The sequence below is a fragment of the Geotrypetes seraphini genome, chromosome 18, assembly GCF_902459505.1.
Source record: "Geotrypetes seraphini chromosome 18, aGeoSer1.1, whole genome shotgun sequence".
Taxonomy (NCBI): Eukaryota; Metazoa; Chordata; class Amphibia; order Gymnophiona; family Dermophiidae; genus Geotrypetes; species Geotrypetes seraphini.
Genome location: NC_047101.1, coordinates 38,324,800 through 38,345,889, shown reverse-complemented (window position 1 = coordinate 38,345,889; position 21,090 = coordinate 38,324,800). Strand labels below are relative to the sequence as shown.

At 42.2% G+C, this 21,090-nt stretch overlaps 1 protein-coding gene across 4 annotated transcripts in view; it reads left to right on the top strand.

Moving 5' to 3' along the window:
- The window catches only part of LOC117351708 (osmotic avoidance abnormal protein 3-like), a 93,456-nt gene extending 78,550 nt beyond the window's left edge, over nt 1-14,906 (top strand). For 2 of the 4 annotated variants that reach the window (XM_033927430.1, XM_033927431.1), the window contains exons 11-15: nt 1,257-1,468; nt 2,150-2,227; nt 4,093-4,245; nt 11,797-11,947; nt 14,519-14,906. In XM_033927430.1, coding sequence (XP_033783321.1) covers nt 1,257-1,468; nt 2,150-2,227; nt 4,093-4,245; nt 11,797-11,947; nt 14,519-14,550 — 626 coding nt within the window. In that variant the 3' untranslated portion in view covers nt 14,551-14,906. Of the gene's footprint in view, nt 1-1,256; nt 1,469-2,149; nt 2,228-3,954; nt 4,246-10,102; nt 10,455-11,796; nt 11,948-14,518 lie in introns of those variants that run through there. The other 2 variants (XR_004537498.1, XM_033927432.1) reach the window with 2 other exon arrangements.
- Nucleotides 14,907-21,090: the final 6,184 nt, after the last annotated feature.

Below are 21,090 nucleotides of genomic sequence, written 5' to 3'. Positions count from 1 at the left end.
CACATGCACAAATTTGGACGTGCAGTTCTAGGCACCATAGATAGAATCCAGGGGTAAACGTTGAAACATTATTTAAATGCTACTTTCCAAAGAAAAAAAAAACAAGCTTGCATAGCTAACAGACCCCCCCCCCCCCCTTTTACTAAGCTGCGATAGAGGTTTGTAACATGGCCTGGAGCGCTACATTTAGCACTCCAGGTTGCAGTAGGAACCTCTACCACAGCTTAGTAAAAGGGAGTTTTACTATGGGATCCCATGTATGCATTCATATTTCTCTTAAATGTAATAAAATAATGCAGAAGCCAAGCTATGATGACATCAGTCAGATCAAGTTTGCTGTGATGTGATGAGACAAACATTTGGCTTCACTAGACCCTGGTTTGATTGAGGGTCTCCACTTCTGCATGAACTGTTTTCCCATCCCATCGCCGCAGGTTTTGTCACTGTCCTTGTCCCTGCCCCATTCCTGTAAGCTCTGCCTTGACCACACAAGCCTTGAACACTTATGATTTTAAAGTGTTTGAGGCTTGTGCAGATGAGGACGGAGCTTAGGCATTGGTGGAATGAGGCATTATGACATCACAGTCTGAGCTCTAGAATGTTGCTACTTAGGATTTTAAAGTGTTTGAGGCGAGGCTTGTGCAGATGAGGACAGAGCTTAGGCATTGGTGGGTGAGGCATTATGACATCACAATCTGAGCTCTAGATTGTTGCTACTTATGGTTTTAAAGGGTTTGAGGCTTGTGCAGATGAGGACGGAGCTTAGGCATTGGTGGAATGAGGCATTATGACATCACAGTCTGAGCTCTAGAATGTTGCTACTTATGATTTTAAAGTGTTTGAGGCTTGTGCAGATGAGGACGGAGCTTAGGCATTGGTGGAATGAGGCATTATGACATCACAATCTAAGCTCTAGAATGTTGCTACTTATGCTTTTAAAGTGTTTGAGGCTTGTGCAGATGAGGACGGAGCTTGCAGGAATGGGGCAGGCACAGGAAAAGAACTCACCGGGATGGGACGGGAAAATGAGTTCCCGCAGGGCCGGGAAAAAATTTGTCCCCATGTAATTCTCTAACCTGGTGCCTGGACATGTTCAGCGTTGAATATCTGAGCTGGCCACCACTGGCTGCAAATTGACCAGTGTGTTGCCAAATATTATATAATCTCTGCATATTATTACGTTTTTAGACATTCACAAGCCATTTGGAATTAGTTATTGAACTCAGTGTTTTTGTTTTACATTGATGGATCTCTAGGACTCTCTGGAGATGAGATCCTGCGTATACTTAAGGTACTTGATCGAGTGAGGGGAGAGACAAAGAGAGTCTCACCTAATTGTTGGAATCCGTCCCAACTGATCCAGAAGCTTCGGGATGAAGTGAGGGAGCTGAGATCCCAGCTTCTCTCCTGCAGTCCTAACCAGGAGAGTGTTGTCTTCAGTTTAGGAAGGGTGCTGCAGCAGCTACAGGTCAGTTTGGGACTGATCTGCACCATATTTTCATGACTGTGATATAGCAACATATATGTAGATAACAGCAGAAAATACCAGTTGGTCCATCCAGTCTGCCCAGTAATTCCTATGCACACTTTTAAGGATGCAATCCATCTGCCAGTCATAAAGCAAGACTAGTTTGTAACATGTCACTTATTCACCACTGCTTGTCATCTTTCTGTTTATTACTCCAATCTATTGGGTAGATAAGCAGGCAAGATTTTATTTACTGAAAAAACATTATATACCACAACTCAGACATCCTTCCTGCCCATCTTCAGGGATACGAAACAAGAAGCAGACCAGCAAATATTAGGAAAATTCAATTTATTCAAATAAGATACTCAGCGTGGCCATTTTTTGCCTCAACTTAGCTTTCTGAATTGTGAGTTTTTAGGAGGTAATTCTCAAAATGTACCTTTTTCTTCTGGTATTCAGAATTTATTATTTTTTTTCTACATTTTTGTTAATTGATGTCTACATAAAGCATAGATTTATCGCTGTCCCTTTGCCAAGTGTGGACCTACATCACTTTCCACACAGTAAATACACCTTGTGATTTCTGAACTTCTGCATTCAGTCTTACATATGCTTGTGAAGGCCTCAGGGTGAAATAGGAATGACATTGAACCCTGACTGATCTGTTGTGGTTTTCAGATGGTGAAAAATCAAAGCTGGGAGAAAAAGAGAGAGATATCAAACCTGGTTGAAAGAAAAATGAAATGGCAGAATGAGGTAAAAAGACTGTTTTTGATGTATTTATTAAAAATGGAAAATAAGACTTGGATAAATGAATGCACTTATTGTAGTACTGCAGTAGAACAGCATGAAAAAAAATCAAACTGCAATGTAATGCAATCACTTTAATTATTAATATCACGTGATAGTATATTTCAGTGGTCTTCATTCCTTTTTATGCTGGGGCCACTTAGGATTCCGAGTTGAAGGAGAGCCACCAGATAGCTTCCCATGTGAGACCATGACTCTATCGGCCAGTGTGTGTCAAAGATATCCATTCCCACCTTCATTGAGGGTATCCTCAAAGTTGTGAGCATTTCCACATGCATTCTCTTTTGTCTATTGAGAAATGCTTTGTCCTTCAAGCATGCGGTTATTCCCTCAATCCATTTTCCCTTTGCTGTTCTGAGCCTGGGTAGAGAAGAAGGAAAACAAAACCTCAGAAAGACCATGAGGGCCACTCTAGAGGTCTCTGGGTGGCCACCATTGGCCTTTGACCCTTGCATTGAAGAACACTGGTATATTGAGTTGGTATTCGGATTAGAAGACATTCATGTACTGATTCTCAAATTAGGTCATTGGGTAAGTGAATTAGAACAACTTATATGCTGAAAATGTGGAAAATTGTTTTCAGCCTTTGAATAATGAAGGACAGCAACCTTAAGTCCAACATAAATGTCAGAGAGTCTACCATGGTTATTCATGAGCTCTAGTGACTGTTATTATCATGAATTCTATAAAGCATACCATAGTACAGACCTACGTGTTAAGGTGATTTCATAAACTTGACTTGTTGGGAAGTCTTCAGGGACCAGCAATGAGAATCTAACTAAAGTACATACTTGAAGAAGCCACCATTATTGAGATGACTTGGAGAAATCCACTGCTTATTCCTAGCATGAAATCTGTTTTGCTACTTGGGACCTGGGTTGGCCACTGGGCTTGATGGACCTTTGGTCTGCCCCAGTATGGCAATTCTTATCCCATATTTTTTTGAATTCCGACACCATTTTCATTTCCACCACCAGGTTTTATTTTCAATAGGGCTGTACATGCTAAATTTATTTCAACTCTCTTTTTCATTTAGATCATGCGATTAATAGTGTGATTAAAAATTTTAAGCGATATTCAGTCCTAACAATAATGCAAGGGTCTGCGAATTTCCAGATTTTTTTGACCCAAAACAAAGTGTGTTTATTCCAGAAACATAGATTTAACAAAGCCACATCAGTCTTTTTTATCGCCAGCCACGGTGGCATTAGCTCTGACGCTCATAGGAATCCTATGAGCCAGCGATAAAATAGCCTAATGTGGCTTCGTAAAAGGGGGGGGGGGGATCATTTATGTGAGCAATTTTGTATACAGTCATTTGGAAGCCATCAAAGTGGTGTATGTACGATTACATGAAAATATTGTTGGTAGGAGGAGGGAAAGCTAATCAATGCCAATCTGAGGGAAAGGGGGAGAAAGTCCATGCTCTCCTTCACCAAACTGACCTCCCTACCATTTGCTCCATGAAACCTTTTGTTTTGAATTTCTTTCCACGGGTGGATGCAGGGCCTGCAATGTATGGTGGCATAACTTGCAGCATGGTGTCTTGGGTGGGGGGAGGGGGGCTGTTTAAATGCAATAGAACTGGGTTGTTTGTATAAGGGACAGATGAAGTGAGGATAACTTTCAGTGATAGCTTGGTTTTGGATTAACTTAATTTATTTTTTTTACAGCTGATTTTCAGACCCTGCAAGTCCAAGTAGACTAACACAGCAACCACAATCTTTGCTCTGTGGTATTTCCTGTTTAGTAAATGCGGATGTGTCCTAGCTACAGTACTATATTCCGTCTTTGCCCCCCCCCCTCTACAGCCAGTCGCAGCCAATCTGGAGACACGACATCTGCAGCGGGAGAGGTCAGGATTGGCTGCACAGCCGGAAGCAACGGGAAAAGAACCACCAGAAGCATCCACGTCCCAACAGCAGCAAGAGGAAGCCAAGGCTCAGAAACAGCACATGCTACAGGTCTGCAACCTCACCACACGCACACGTTAAACTCCTCAGTGCTTTCTAAAGATTATACACCAAACTAGAATATTCTCTTTATATAAACCTAGCAAATATTCCAGTTTGTTTAGCTTTATGCCCTTCCCTCCATTCTGCCACCTGTGCTGGATGAGTTTCAGGCAGATAAAGTTCCTATACTGTCATAAAATATGAAGCATATAATCTGGAGGTAGATAAAGACCACATATGGTTAACATAAGAACAGCTTTACTGGGTCAGACTAATGGTCCATCAAGCCCAGTGGCCAATCCATGTCACTAGTACTTGGCCAAAACCTAAAGAGTAGCAACATTCCATGCTACTGATCCAGGGCAAGCAGTGGCTTCCCCTATGTCTGTCTCAATAACAGACTATGGACTTTTCCTCCAGGAAATTGTCCAAACCTTTCTTAAAAACAGCTACGCTAACCACTCTTACCACAACCTCTGGCAACACATTCCAGAGCTTAACTATTCTCTGAATGGAAAAAAAAATTTCCTCCTAGTCTTTGTCATTTTTGACAGAGTGAAAAATCGATCCACTTGTACCTGTTCTATTCCACTCAGGATTTTGTAGACTTCAATCATATCTCCCCCCTCAGCCATTTCTTTTCCAAGCTGAAGAGCCCTACCCTTTTTAGTCTTTCCTCTTATGAGAGGAGTTCCATCTCCTTTATCATCTTGGTCGCTCTTCTTTGAGCCTTTTCTAGTGCTGCTATATCTTTCTTGAGATAAGGAGACCAGAATTGAACGCAATACTCTAGGTGAGGTCACACCATGGATTGATACAGAGGCATTATAACATTCTTAGTCTTGTTAACCATCCCTTTTTTTAATAATGCCTAGAATCTTGTTTGCTCTTTTGGTTGCTGCCACACATTGGGCAGCAGGTTTCATCATATTGTCTACAATTCCAACCAGATCTTTTTCTTGGGGTTCTGTTTACTAAGCATTTCCCTCATAGACGCAAAGGTAGAAATTCTATAAATGGCAAGAATTCAGCCTAAGTACTATTCTTAAAATATCTGCTTACCTTATATATCCCCAAATTCCATATATAGAGCCTATGGGGCTCATAATCAAAAGAGAAAAATGTCCAAAAACCAGCCTAAGTCAGCACTTGGACGATCATAAATGAAAGACATCCAAGTGCCGATAATCAAACCGGATTTTGGGCGTATTTCTTTTCTTTTTTATACATATTTTTATTGAAAGTGAAAAAGGTCACAACCAGACATAACACAACGAGTACATCAATATTTGTAAATGACCTAGGCCTTTATAGTGCCGCTGAATGACCATAGCTAAATGGGGCGTGTAAAGAGGAGTGTTGAGGGTGGGATTTGGGATGGATGTGGGCAGGCTTAGACTTAGTTGTACTACATGTATAACCAAAAGTTATACAGCACAGGATCGACAGAATTTGGACGTTGTGACTTAGACCATTTAAAACATGTTATAAGTCACAAAAACCCACCTAAAGTCACCAGATAAGCATTGCAAACACATAATACAGACCCCCCCACACACAGTATCCCAGTGATCACCGACCTCCCCAACCCCATAAAATTCATAATCACACCTTTAAAATTCAGCCTCCAGAACATCATCACCTGGCAGCCTGGCATAGGAAAGCCTAGTTATGCTGCACAGAGGTGTCTTAAGCCGTCTTGGGGGTGGGTTAGGGACCCATGGAGAGGAGGCCCCATGCCCATAAGCCCCTGTAATCACTGCATTGTTACTGAAACATGTGCACTCCCCTATATACCCCCAAAACCCTTTTGTACTGGCATATAAGTGGCTCCTGCAGCCATAAGGGCTATTAGGGTGGTAGATAAGTGGGTCTAGGGGATTCTGGAGGTGGTTTGGGGGGCTCACCATGACCTATAAGGAAGCTGTAGTGAGGAGAAGACATGGCACCCTTTTTGTGAAGTTCACAGCAGTGCCCTGTAAGGTACCCCACTATTTAGGTGCCATGTCTGGGTGTTCAGTCCATCACTTTGCAGATCCCTCCCACGTCCAACAGAGCTTGTTCTAGGCATTTTTGACTTGGACGAAAAGTTGGACGAAAATGTGGTATAAAGATGGATGATTTAGCAGCTTAGACGATCAGATCGGCAGGACGTATAAGTAGACGATTTTTAGACATATTTTTCGAAAATGTGTCCTAGGCTGTTTTTCACTTTGGACGACTTGCGACAGATGAAAACGGACTTAGACGTTCCTTTCGATTATGCCCCTCCACGGCTGTGCACGCACCCTGGTGGGTGTAGCCGATGTGCACAAACAACTTGATTAATTGGCCTCCTCAGCACCAATATCTGGCAGTTACCTCTTTATTGATGCTAATTGACAGTAATAAAAGTTATGTGCACAACTCAGCACAATTCTATAAAAAGTATGCGTCAGTCACACTGTACTAATTTGAAAAGGGGACATGGCCAAGGGCGGATGGTGGGCATTCCTAAAAGTTAGATGCATTGTTACAGAATACGCCCAATTGGCACGAAAAAAGGGCTCAGGCATTTAGGGAGCGCCTGTTATGCGATGCGCACAAGTGCTAATCACGAATCTATAAGGTACACACAACATGTAGAATCATGCTAAGTGCCATTCTAGTTAGTGCTGATTTTGGGGGCACTATATATAGAATCAGGCCCAGAGTGCATATTTCCAGCGGCCGAGGGGGAGCCTAATGGTTAGTGCAGTCGTGATCCTGGAGAACTGGGTTCAATTCTCACTGCAGCTCCTTGTGACCCTAACCATCTATTGTCCCAGGCAAAGCTTAGACTGTGAGCCTACAAGAGAGAGAGAAAGTGCCTGCATTATAATGTATAGTGCTATGTATCGAAAACGTATCGAAAACGCTAAGAAATTCGATCACGTTACGCCTGTACTTGAGAAAGCACATTGGTTACCGGTTGCCTATCGAATAATATAGAAATTATGTTTGCTCACTCTCAAATCTATAATTTTCAAAACCCCAGCATTTATTTATAAAGTTTTAATCCCCTATAATACTTCGAGAGTATTACGGTCAACAGAACAACATCTATTGGTTGTTCCTTCTTTAAAAGTTATTAGTACACGACGTCATTCTATTTTCTGTTACGGCTCCCCTAGCTCGGAATGCCCAAGAGAGGAAAGAGTTCTAGACAAATTTAAGAGCAAACTTAAGGGCTTCCTTTTTAAAGACGCTTTTAGTGATTAATTGAATTCTTTTCATTTTTTATATTTTATATTAAATTTCTTCCCCTTTTCCCAATGTTATTTTACCTTAATTGTTTCTTTTATATTGAATTGTATTTCTTCCCACAACTTTACCTTTTTAGAAACATAGAAACAATAGACGGCAGATAAGGGCCCACGGCCCATCTAGTCTGCCCACCTTAATGTCCCTCCCCTACCTTTGCCCTGTGAATAGATCCCATGTGCCGATCCCATTTGGCCTTAAAATCAGGCACGCTGCTGGCCTCAATCACCTGTAGTGGAAGACTATTCCAGCGATCAACCACTCTTTCAGTGAAAAAGAATTTCCTGGTGTCACCTCGTAGTTTCCCGCCCCTGATTTTCCACGGATGCCCTCTTGTTGTCGTGGGACCCTTGAAAAAGAAGATATCTTCCTCCGCCTCGATGCGGCCCGTAAGATACTTGAACGTCTCGATCATGTCCCCCCTCTCTCTGCGCTCCTCGAGCGAGTATAGCTGTAATTTGTCAAGCCGTTTTTCGTATGGTAGATCCTTGAGTCCCGAGACCATCCGGGTGGCCATTCTTTGCACCGACTCCAGTCTCAGCACATCCTTGCGATAATGCGGCCTCCAGAATTGCACACAGTATTCCAGGTGGGGCCTCACCATGGATCTATACAATGGCATAATGACTTCCGCCTTACGACTGACGAAACCCCTTCGTATGCAGCCCATGATTTGTCTTGCCTTGGACGAAGCCTGCTCCACTTGATTGGCAGACTTCATGTCCTCACTGACGATTACCCCCAAGTCTCGTTCTGCTACCGTTTTTGCTAGGATCTCGCCATTAAGGGTATAAGACTTGCATGGATTCTGGCTGCCCAGGTGCATAACTTTGCATTTTTTGGCATTGAAGTTGAGTTGCCATGTCCTAGACCATCGCTCCAGTAGGAGTAGGTCGTGCATCATGTTGTCGGGCACTGAATCTTCGTCTGTTGTGCATTTGCCCACTACATTACTCAGTTTGGCGTCATCGGCGAATAATGTTATTTTACCTCGAAGCCCTTCTGCCAAGTCTCTTATAAAGATGTTGAATAGGATTGGGCCCAAGACTGAGCCCTGTGGTACTCCACTAATCACCTCCGTCATTTCGGAGGGGGTGCCGTTCACCACCACCCTTTGGAGCCTACCTCCAAGCCAGCTCCCAACCCATTTCGTCAATGTGTTACCTAATCCTATAGAACTCATCTTGCTCAGTAACCTGTGGTGTGGTACGCTATCGAATGCTTTGCTAAAGTCCAGGTACACGATGTCCAGGGACTCCCCAATATCCAGCTTCCCCGTTACCCAGTCAAAGAAGCTGATCAGGTTGGATTGGCAGGATCTCCCCTTAGTAAATCCATGTTGTCGGGGATCCCGTAGATTCTCCTCATCCAGGATCTTATCTAATTGGTGTTTGATTAGAGTTTCCATTAGTTTGCTCACTATCGATGTTAGACTCACTGGTCTGTAGTTTGCTGTCTCCATCTTTGAGCCTTTCTTGTGGAGTGGAATGACGTTAGCCGTCCTCCAGTCCAACGGGATGTATGTTAAACAGTCTTGTTGGTTATGTTTAGTCATGTTATTTTATGTTATGTATGTTTACCCTAACTTTGTAATTTTTAGTTGTACATCGCTTAGAATCTGGAATAGGCGATTAATCAAATCCTATAATAAACTTGGAAACTTGCTGTGTATTAAGAGAATGACACAGGGACAAATTTGTCCCCATCCCCACGTGATCTATCTCCATCCACATTATGTCACTGTCCCATCCCTGTAAGCTCTGACCTCATCTGCACAAGCCTCAAACACTTATGATTTTAAACTGTTCGAGGCTTGTATAGATAAGGCCAGAGGTTGCAGGGAAGGGGCAGGGAGAGGGACCGAATTCGCAGAGACGGGTTGCAACGGGGATTGAGAGAGATCTGGCAGGGGTGGGGACAAATTAGTCCCCTTGTCATTCTCTATTGTGTATAGCTAACAGCACTATAGAAATGATCAGTACATTACCTGGCTCTCTGCTCCAGTGAGGTTTTCACCCTTAACTAGGGTTACCAGACATCTGGGGGGCCGGATGGCTTTTCAAAACCCAGCACTTTGTCCAGGTTTTGAAAAGCCTCCTCAAAGCGTGTCGGGCAGGTTGGAAATCCACGCATGCATGTACGTCACATGGCCTCGCGCATGTGCAGACTTCCTCTCTGCCTGACAAGAGCAGACGGCGGGGCTAGGGCAGGACTGGAGGGTGGGCAGAACTGGGCAGGTCTAGGAGTCCAGATTTTCTGATTGGAAAATCTAGCAACCCTACCATTAACACCAGTTCTATGGTTGGTGTAAGGGTGAGCACCTAAACTTAGGCATGTCAATACCATGTTACACTTGCATTCGATAACTGAACCTAGATAGGCTCCTACCTTGTACCCTTGGTGTGCCTAAATGCAGACATCCAGTTTACGAACGGCCCCCAACATGGTTTTACTGGTATTTTGATTCAGTACACACAAATCACAACCTGGGCCCTTTTAAGCTTGTCTGAAAATACAGATTTTGCTTGCTGTAGTCTCACCACCGACTGCTGTGATCTTAAAAGTTCCTCCTTCCCCCTTCCAGGGTCGGTCCTCCCACTCTGAGAGGCTGGCAAGAGGGCACCCCGAGCCGGCACATCAAAAAACGACTCCTCCATCGCAGCGGGGCAGCTAGGCGGACTTCACTCATCCGGAGATAGAGTGGCACCCTCAAAGGAGAAATGCCACACCTCAGCTTGCGCATTCTCTCCAGCCGTGGAAACCTCCAGTTGTGAGATTCGTGAGCCACGGTCCACAAATGCGTCCATCGGGCCAATTGGTGCTGGTGCTTCATCCGGGAAAGCCTGGATTTTCAATTTTCTTTTAACCCTAGCATACAAGGGAACTCTTTACCAGAAGCATGATGGCATCCCCGCAGATGCATCAGGCCATCTTGGGTAAGCTCTCAAGAGAATAGTTAAGCTCTGAAACGTGTTGCCAGAGGACGTGGTAAGAGTGGAGAGCGTAGCTGATTTTAAGAAAGGTTTGGACAAGTTGCTGGAGGAAAAGTCCATAGTCTGTTATTGGGGAAGCCACTGCTTGGTTGAAAACTAGCAAAACCCGAAAAATGGGAGATGAAACAATACTCAAACAAGAGGTCTCCCAAAGCCCCAAAGAAAAGGAACTAGATAAGAGGGAGAGGCTGCCTATAGAGTGAAAACACTAAACACTAAACAGTAAAAATTAAATATATAAATTTTGAAATTTTTTAGAGAGCCCTCAGTCACACAGCCTCCCTCCGGGAACCCCCCAGAAGTAACGGCTGCCACTGGCTTACACCCAAGAAGGTGTGAACTGTGAAACATCCCAGGGCTCTCTGTGTGAATTAGTGATAAATAACACAAAAGTGCAGATAAGTGTTATACTAAATCAAAAACACACTCTATAGGTAGTCTCTACCCCTGATCCAGGGGGCTCGAACAAAGCGTTCGCAAGTCCAAATTCAACCATGCAAAGCCAATAGGAAGTACTTAGCTTCTCTGAAAAAATACAGCCAGCAGATAACCAATCCGTCCTACGGGACTCCGTTTCGGGGGTGAAGACCCCCTTCCTCAGGAACGGCTGGGCTGAGCTACAGTCTCCAAATCTTCGGGCTGCAGCGGTTTGGCAAAGTGGAAAATGGCGCTTGTACCGGAACAAGCGCCTCCAATTTAAACTGCAGATGAAAGGCGTCACTGAATTGACAAGTCACATGACTTGAACGGTCACGGGCGGGGGAACAGAAAGACACTCCCCACCAAAGTTCAAAAGAATCAAAAAACCAAAAAGAAACTGAGAAGCTGAAGTTAGACCAAAGGGCAAAAGTTTTTCAAAAAGTAAGTACACCCTTCTTGGGTGTAAGCCAGTGGCAGCCGTTACTTCTGGGGGTTCCCGGAGGGAGGCTGTGTGACTGAGGGCTCTCTAAAAAATTTCAAAATTTATATATTTAATTTTTAGTGTTTAGCAGCACTTTTAACTCTATAGGCAGCCTCTCCCTCTTATCTAGTTCCTTTTCTTTAGGGCTTTGGGAGACCTCTTGTTTGAGTGCTCTGTATTGGTAGCATGAAATATTGCTACATCTTGGGTTTTGGCCAGGTACTAGTGACCTGGATTGGCTACTGGGCTTGATGGACCATTGGTCTGACCCAGTAAGGCTATTCTTATGTTCTTAAGCTAGAGATCTTTTATTCTGTCCAAAAATGTTGACTGCACTGACTTTGGCTAAAGATTATTTCAGGTGTTTTTCCCATTTTGCGGCAGGTTTTTCATGCATATCGAGGTTTATTGGAAGAACAAATGAACGGGCTGGAGCAGCGATACCGTAAATTGCTGGAAGAAGCCATACAGGATGCAGTTTATGTATCTACTCGAAATCAGCAGCTTGAGGCAGAAAACAAACAGCTCAGTGCTGGTAAGAACACAGCATTGCATCAAGATTTTTTTCTGAAAACCAAACAAAGATGTAATATAGCAAATACCTGTTCAGATTCCCGTTTCATCGTGCCTGTTGTCACTTTTCAAGAGGAAGCAGCCTTGTCCTTGCGGTTCAAGGCGGATTACAAACTAAAAACAAGAATTACATTCAAAATTTGAAAGAATAGATTAAGCCAGTGATTCCCAACCCTGTCCTGGAGGAACACCAGGCCAATCGGGTTTTCAGGCTAGCCCTAATGAATATGCATGAGAGAGATTTGCATATGATGGAAGTGATAGGCATGCAAATTTGCTTCATGCATATTCATTAGGGCTAGCCTGAAAACCCAATTGGCCTGGTGTTCCTCCAGGACAGGGTTGGGAACTACTGGATTAAGCGATGGTATACAATTTTTAAGGTAATAAAAAAAACCCACAAAAAAACAAAAAACATTGGGTAAAGAGTTACCAGCTGGAAGTAGAAGTCTTTAGGAGATAAGAATGGGGTGAATTATGTGGTTTTAGATAACATTAGGTAAATAGAAGAATATTAGAGAGTACTAAGGGTATAGAGCAGGGGTGTCAAAGTCGATCCTCGAGGACCGCAATCCAGTCGGGTTTTCAAGATTTCCCCAATGAATCTGCATGATATCTATGTGCATGCACTGCTTTCAATGCATATTCATTGGGGAAATTCTGAAAACCCGACTGGATTGCGGCCCTCGAGGACCGACTTCAACACCTGTGGTATAGAGAGTGTTGGATGGTGGGTTGGGATAAGTTCTAACTCAACTTTATTTTGGGGGTTCTCAGAGTGTTCTCCATGTGATAATTTAATGACTGTTCACATATTTTTCACTCTTACGTTCACTGTATTATTTATGCACACGTGAGGTAGCCGTTGATGGTGTGCTGGTAGGGATTTCTGCACTGGAGATTTTACCTCCGTTCGCGGACCCCCCACACTCAGGATACCCCATTTTACTTAGTGTACCATTGAGTATTTGTTTTGCTCATGAGTGGTTACCTCCGGAGTTCTCTCTGGGAACCTACTGACCGTTACTGCCTCTTGTGTAGCGTATAGCAAATACCTGCGACAGACTGCAAGCTTTTGTTGCAGATTTTAGCATGTTCTGTAATATCATTTACAAAAGTATTAGAGAACCAAACCAAGAACTGGTCATTGCACACACTAATGACAACACCCCTATCCACAGAGCGAACTCCACTTACCACTCTCCTCTCTTGTCTCCTACCACTTCCTAATCCAGTTGGTCACTTCAAGTCCTCACTAGGAATATGGTGTAGTGCTGATCTTGGTGGGGGGTTTTTTGGGAGGGTGTCAGGCAGGAGGGAGTGGGCATCCTTCCTGCCAATCTTGGGGGGGCCTCAGCTGTTCACAGGAAGGGAGTCCTGTCAGCTCATCTGATCAGGGATTCCTGTGCCACGATCAGTTGATGGTAAGGATCCCTCATCAAAGATAGGCGGATGATAGAGGGAAAAAAGAAAGGTAAGTAGTTGAGTGCCTCAGGGTTTGGTGATTGTGTCATGAATTAGCCCTAAAGAAGAAGTAAAAAGCATGAGGAGATTTAGAGCAATTAGAAGAATTATCTAATATTTGGCAGTTAAAATTTAATGTGAAGTAGAACAGAGTGATGCACTTGTTACCGAAGTCCAAAGAAGATGTATGTAACTGGAGGTGAAAGACTGATAAGCATAGCTCAAGAGAGAGACCTTGGGATGATAGCAAACCAATGTGACAAAGAAGTGGCCCCATACAAGTCATTGGCTGTATCTTGCTAAAGACATAAAAAAATTTAAAGCAGTTCAGAAGAATGCAAAATGGTATGAGGTCTGTGCCCAAAGACCTATGAGAAGAGACTTGAGGATCAGAGTATGTATACCCTAGAGCAGTGGTTCTTAAATATGTCCTGAGGAACCCTCCAGTCAGTCGGGTTTTCAAGGTATCCCTAATGAATATGCATGAGGCAGATTTGCATTTAAGAGGTGAAAGGCATGCAAATCTGCCTCATGCATATTCATTAGGGATACCTTGAAAACCTAACTGATCAGTGGTTCTTAAACCTGTCCTGGGGGACCCCCCAATCTAGAACAGTGTTTCTCAACTCGGTCCTGGAGTACCCACTTGCCAGTTCAGGGTTTTAGGATATCCACAATGAAAATGCATACATTTGATTTGCATACATTGCCTCCCTTATATGCAAATTTCTTTCATGCATATTCATTTCTGTCTGAATGGGGCCCTACATTGTGCTCTTGTAAGAAAATTGTAAATAAAGGCACACCTCAGGTCTAAAACAGTGATCGTACTGAAAAAAAGAATAATTACAAGAACTTCCTCATTTGTACAATTAATCCTTCCGTTTCAAAACCGAACTACGCAGGCATACCTCAGTCCCAAAGAACAGAACCAAGTACGAGAGCACTGTTTGAATAAATGAAAACTGTTTGCATGCCAGCAGCTCTGTCTTCTTCTTGTTTTGCTCCAATCTTTTCCTTGTGCTTATTGTTCTTGGAAATTTTATAACCTACTGTTCCTTCCCTACAGTTGTGGCTGAGCTGAAGGGAAAAAAATGTTAACACACTCTGAGAGGATAATAGACTATCATCTCTCGAAGAAGACCCTGCAAGAAATATAGAGGACTCAGATAATTAATCTCCATTTCGAGACATCCTCGAGCAGGAAGCTACAGTTTCTTAACAGCATTATTATAAACTCTTCCAACTTTTGCTTCTACTGAGAAAAATCAGAGGCAAACAGAAAATGGGTGGGAGTGGAAAGTTGCCTAGAGAATGGGGATAAATTTCTCCCTATACATTACATTACATTAGGGATTTCTATTCCGCCTGTGCCTTGCGGTTCTAGGCGGATTACAATATAGAAAATATCTGGGACATTCCAGTAGAGTTACATTTCAGGATAAGAGTAAGTTACAGGAACAGTAATGAGTTATGATACTACAATTTCACAGAAGATAATACTTATTACAGAAGATAATACATATAACAGAAGATAATGCATTTTACAGAGGTAATACATGTCAACTCGATCGGAACTCAAGTGTCCCTGTCTCTGCCCCATTCCTGTAAGCTCTGCCTTAACTACACAAGCCTTGAACACTTATGACTTTAAAGTGTTTGAGGCTTGTGCAGATGAGGATGGAACTTGCAGGAATGGGGCAGCGACAGGAAAAGTACTCACAGGGACTGGGCGAGAAAACTTTCAGAAAAGAAATAAAGACTAAACTTTTCAAAAAATCCCTGAAAAAGTCCTAACCTCTCAAGCTTCCTTCTTTCATCCCTCTAACCCCCCGAACCCCCAAATCAACCTGCTCTCCTCAAATTTTCCCCCCCACAAGACCAGAAATCTTTTTGTAAAAAACACCCTCTTTAACTCTTTTGTAATCCGCCTTGAACCGCAAGGTAATGGTAGAATAGAAAACCCTAATGTAATGTAATGTAAAAATGAGTTCCCGCGGGGACAGGGAAAAATTTGTCCCCCATGTCATTCTCTAGCCTAGTGGATTGACAACCAGGGAATCACAGTTCAAACCCTGCTGCTCTTGCCTTAGGCAAGTCACCTAACTCCCCATCGCCTCAAATACAAAAATTTGGCCCCCTTTTATCAAGCTGCATTAGGGATTTTTTTTTTTTTAATCGCCGGCTGCTGCAGTAAAAGCTCCGATGCTCATAGGCTCCAGCGATTGTAAGCCTCATAGAAACAAGAAAATACCCAAATGTAACTCACCTTGAAAAAGATGCAAGATAAATTAAAAAAAAAAAAAAACAACCCAAAACATTTTGCAAGACAGAAATATATCTGAAACGGGCCCAATTATTTACTTTGTAGAAAAAGGACAATATTTAGTCCATCTAGGTGCAGATCTAAGAAATGTTATGTTTGTTATACAGGTTCTTCTATTCTGCCTTTACCTATTCATTTCAAGGTCAGATTACAAAATCATGAGACCAGGTCAGTTAACCCAGGAATAAAAAAAAAAAATAATTAGAACAAATTTGCTATGCATTATAAATTAAAATGTAATTAATTCAGTGTTCTGTAACAAAACTGATTTTAATAATTTTCTAAATCTAAAATAATAGCCCTATGCCTGCAAACTCAGAGACGGTTCCAAAAATACACGTCGATGTTGGATAGAGAAAGAAAGCTGTCTGGTTGATTTCAAATTCTTAAACATTGGAAATTTCTAATAGGATATTTAAGAGTTCTACAATAATATTGCTAAATCAGTTAAACAACTAGGAGCATCACCACCTAAAATCTTATTAGAACCCTCATCTTTCCCTGAGCATGTCCTGAAAATCTGGTGTAGATAAACTATTTATTTGCAAAAATTATGAGATATGTACTTGGACCTAGTGATTTCTTAAGCTTATGCCTTCTTTTCTTTCAGATGGTGGACTAAAATAATGTTCAATAATTTTGTGTACATAGGACTTTTTCAGAACTGAAACCTTTACGATTTGCCTCCTATTACATTAGTGATAGGTCCTTTAGCCAGTGCACCCCGTCTATTAGTACATTTATGTAGCGTTATTCTCTCATTATTTTCTTTGTGGGTGTGCTGGAGTTTGCTTAGAACAGTGTTCCGTGGGCTAGATTTTCAAAAAACCATGTAAAAAAAAAAAAAAAAAAAGATGGGCTGCGAGCCATTCTCCAAAAAATGCTCATTTAAATGAGGTTGGTGGAGAGTAGCAAAGGGTGTCAGGTCAAAACCGCAGAAGACAAAGGCGTGCGCCGACAACTGAGCGCAGTACGGAGGCGCGCACTGAAGAAAATAACTGTTTTTAGGGGCTCCGACGGGGGTGTGTGAGGGGGAACCCCCCCACTTTATTTTATACAGATTGCGCCGCGTTGTGGGAGGTTTGGGGGGTTGTAACCCCCCACATTTTACTAAAAACTTTACTTTTTCCCTAAAAACAGGGAAAAGTCAAGTTTATAGTATAATGAGGGGGGTTACAACCCCCCAAACCACCCACAACGCCGCCGCGATCTGTATTAAGTAAAGTGGGGGGGGGGGGCTCCCCAACAAAACCCCCCGTCGGAGCCCCTAAAAACTGTCATTTTCTTCGGCACGCGCCTTCGTCTTGCGCTGTTGTCGGCGCGCGCACCTTTGTCTTCCACAGTTTTGTCTATGTACCCACTTATTACATTTGCATGTGCCCATTGCTGGTTATAGTGATGGGCACATGCACAGAATAAACAAAACACCACCCCCCCAAAAAAAAAAAAATAAACCACAATAGCGGGAAAGATGCCCAATCTCTCCCATTGCCAATCGACACCTCCCCCCCCCCCCCCGGCAGTGGGAGGGATGCCCAATGTTTCTCGCTGCCCCAGTTCTATTGGCATTTACACTTCTTTGTGGGTGTCATTGACTTTTTTGTGTATTCTGATTCTGTTCCTTGCTTTGTACTTGTCTTTCCAAATATTATTACACATACTATGAGAGCAATGATCCCCACCCTTATGCCATGGAATACTGGCTATTATCTAAATCAGGGCTGCCCAAGTCCGGTCAGGTTTTCAGGATATCCACAATGACTATGCATGAGAAAGATTTGCCTGCACTGCCTTCCTGGTATGCAAATCTCTCTCATGCATAGTCATTGTGGATATCCTGAAAACCTGGCCTGTCAGTAGATCTCAAGGACTGGACTTGGGCAGCCCTGATCTAAATCATCCGAGCTGTGTGAGACTTCTTGTGAGGTATGTACGTATATGGTTAGACTGAGGAGCAAGCTGTATATTTCCCAATGTACATACAAAGCAAAAGATACCAGAGGTCTGGGAAAAAAAGAAGAAGTTAAGATTACTGTACTTGTATCCTTTTAAGCCAGTTTAAGGCCATCGTCTTAAATAGAAAAAATCAGTTTTGTAAGGTGAATAATGTAATGTAATGTAATTTATTTCTTATATACCGCTACATCCGTTAGGATTCTAAGCGGTTTACAGAAAAATAGACAATAGGGTGCATTAAAATTATAAGTAAAATAGGTACTTAGAAATTCCCTTACTGTCCCAAAGGCTCACAATCTAACTAAAGTACCTGGAAAAATGACAATTAGTAGAGTAATGAAGAAATAAAATAGAGAATAGATGAGAAAAATAAGAAAATAAACATTCTAATAAGACTACAATGATCTAAAGGACTTTGAAAGGTTGAAAAAAGAGGGGAGATAAGAATAGATGCAGAGGGAGAACCGTTGAAGCAATAGAATTCTGGGGAAATTTAAATGATAAAATAAAACAAAATAAGTGGTAAAACAATAAGTGAGATTAAAAAATATATCATAAACTAAAAAGAATTGAAAATAAAATCAAAACAGTCAAAACTGAAGTCCAGCTTGAACGTGCCCCCGAGCCAACCGTTGGTCCGATGGCCGGACTGCAGCCCTCCGGTCGGCTCTCCCCTGCTGGAATGGGGGAGGAGCGAAGACAGTGTCGGGTGCCCCGCTGGAATGGGCCCCCAAATGGAATGGAATTACTATTGCAAATGTCTACATGCGATTTTCTATGAAGTAAAAACAAAAAACAAATGAATGGACATTCAACAAAAATGTGTTTGTGTGCCCAAGAGTAACTCTAAAAAAGAAATCTGCATCTAAAACCCATGAAAATGCTTTCACTGACATTTTTCTGCTTTAATATATGGAGACCGATGGTTGATTTTTGTAGTGAATAGGCATCATTTTTCTTTGATAATATACATAGGGGGGTGGGGGGATTGGAAGATGTAGCGAAATTGAAATTTTGAAGGAATATGATAGTTTTAATGATTGTATAGAAAGATGGGAGGGGGGAGGGTTTTTAATTAATTTACATATTAAGAATATAATGTATGATGTTCAAGTGTTATATGATAGTATTTCATGTTGTTCTTTTTGTGCACTTGATGTAAGTTTGAAAAAGAATAAAGAAATTAAAAAAAAAAAAAATATATATATAGAATATATTTTAGGAAAGAAACCAAACCATATAGTTTTTCACAGTTCTTTGTATGGCTGCCTGCTCCCTACTGAACTACAATTGTAACGCTAAAAGAAAAATTGGTGAACTAGAACATTCTCTCCCACTGACTAAAAACTACCATTGTGCTCACACAGTGACTGTCTTAGCCAAAAGAAAATTTTGTCTATCAAAGCATTCATTTAAAAAAACAGCAATCATATCCGAAAGCCCACTCCTACTCCCCAGCACTCCAGGGTGAAATTGGAATATGAATCTGCTACTGAATTGTTATGGGTTTGAACTCAATTAACTCTTTCAAAAAAAGTTACCGTACATAAATGTATTTCTTATACCATTCTCCCCCAAGCTCAGGATGGTTTTTACATGAATTTATTCAGGTACTCTAGCATTTTTTCCTGTCTGTTCAGTGGGTTCACACTCCATCTAACGTACCTGGGGCCGGGGTAGGCAATTCCGGTCCTCAAGAGCCACAGGCAGGTCAGGTTTTCAGGATATCCACAAAGAATGTGTGCGAGACGGATTTGCAGGCACTGCCTCCTTGAGATGCAAATCTGTCTCATGCATATTTACTGTGGATATCCTGAAAACCTGACCTGCCTGTGGCTCTCGAGGACCGGAATTGCCTACCCCTGGGGCAATAGGGGGATTAAGTGACTTACTCCCCGGACCACAAGGAGCAGCGTGGGGTGCTGAGGCTGTAGCTTTGAACCACTGCACTACACACTCACCATGTCTTGGTTGTCAGGATGTCCAACCTTAAAAGTACAACTAACTTTTGTTAGTGCCATGGAGCTTAATAACAGTGCAAACAATATACCCCCAAATTGCAAGCACAATTTAACTGATTAATGAGCCAATTAGTATCAACGAGCAATTATGGGCATGTTTTGCATTTAGGCACCTAAATTGGACTTAGGTGCCTATATTTAGGCCAAGAAACCCCCAGCACCTAAATCCAATTAAGGCACTGCTAGGCGCAATCCTATAATGCAGTGGTTCCCAACCCTGTCCTGGAGGACCATCAGGCCAATCAGATTTTCAGGCTAGCCCTAACAAATATGCATGGAGCAGATTTGCCTGCCTGTCATTTCCATTCTATGCAAATCTCTCTCATGCATATTCATTAGGGCTAGCCTGAAAACCCAATTGGCCTGATGGTCCTCCAGGACAGGGTTGGGAACCACTGCTATAATGGACGCCTAACTCGAGAATGACAGCTGCTATGCTTTGCTCGACGCCATTTAGAGAATCAGAGCCTAATTGCTTTTCATCAAAAGTTACATGCCTACATTTTATGCACAAGTCCAACAAAGGGAGCAAGGAAATGGGAGGGTCATGTGTAGATCAGGGGCATTCCTCCAAGTTAGGCACGTAGCCACAGAGTAATGAGGGGGTCCGCGCCTAATTTCAGTGCAGGGATTTCCACATTTCCGTTGGTGAAAATGACCAAGCCTAAAGTCAATCAACAGATTTGCACTAAAGATCTCTGTAAAGGGTGCAATTCTTCTCAAAACAGTGCTCAAAAACAGTGGTTCACTTATCCCCTGTTTTTTCTTACAATCCTCATTAATATGTATTTAATTTTTATCCAGGATCCTCAGTGGCACCACTTAGAGCTCAAATTTCCTCATTATGTGTCAACTCGTCATCGGGTCCCACTTTTTATACTTATATATCTTTTTTTAAAACTTTTATGTGCTTCAAAGTTATTTAAATTATTTTAAGCATTATACTTAGCTTAAGATAGTGTGGTCTCTGGCTAGGGATTTTTATGCCAACATGTTTCGCCCAGTCAGCTTTGTCAAGGCTCAACCCCTAACTGTTCTGCCGCCAGCAACTGTGACCACTTAATCTTCAGCACATAAAAAGTTAAACGTTTTAAAAAAAGATATACAAGTATAAAAAGTGGGACCCGATGATGAGTTGACACACAAATCTTAGAGCAATGAGGAAATTTGAGCTCTAAGTGGTGCCGCTGAGGATCCTGGATAAAAATTTAAAAAAAAACAGGGGATAAGCAAGTCTAAAGTCAGGCACAGTTCCTGGAGTTAAGTACTATTCTATAAACGGGTGTAACTTAAGCACTATTTAATAGTGCTCAGCATTTTTTAGGTACCATATGTAGA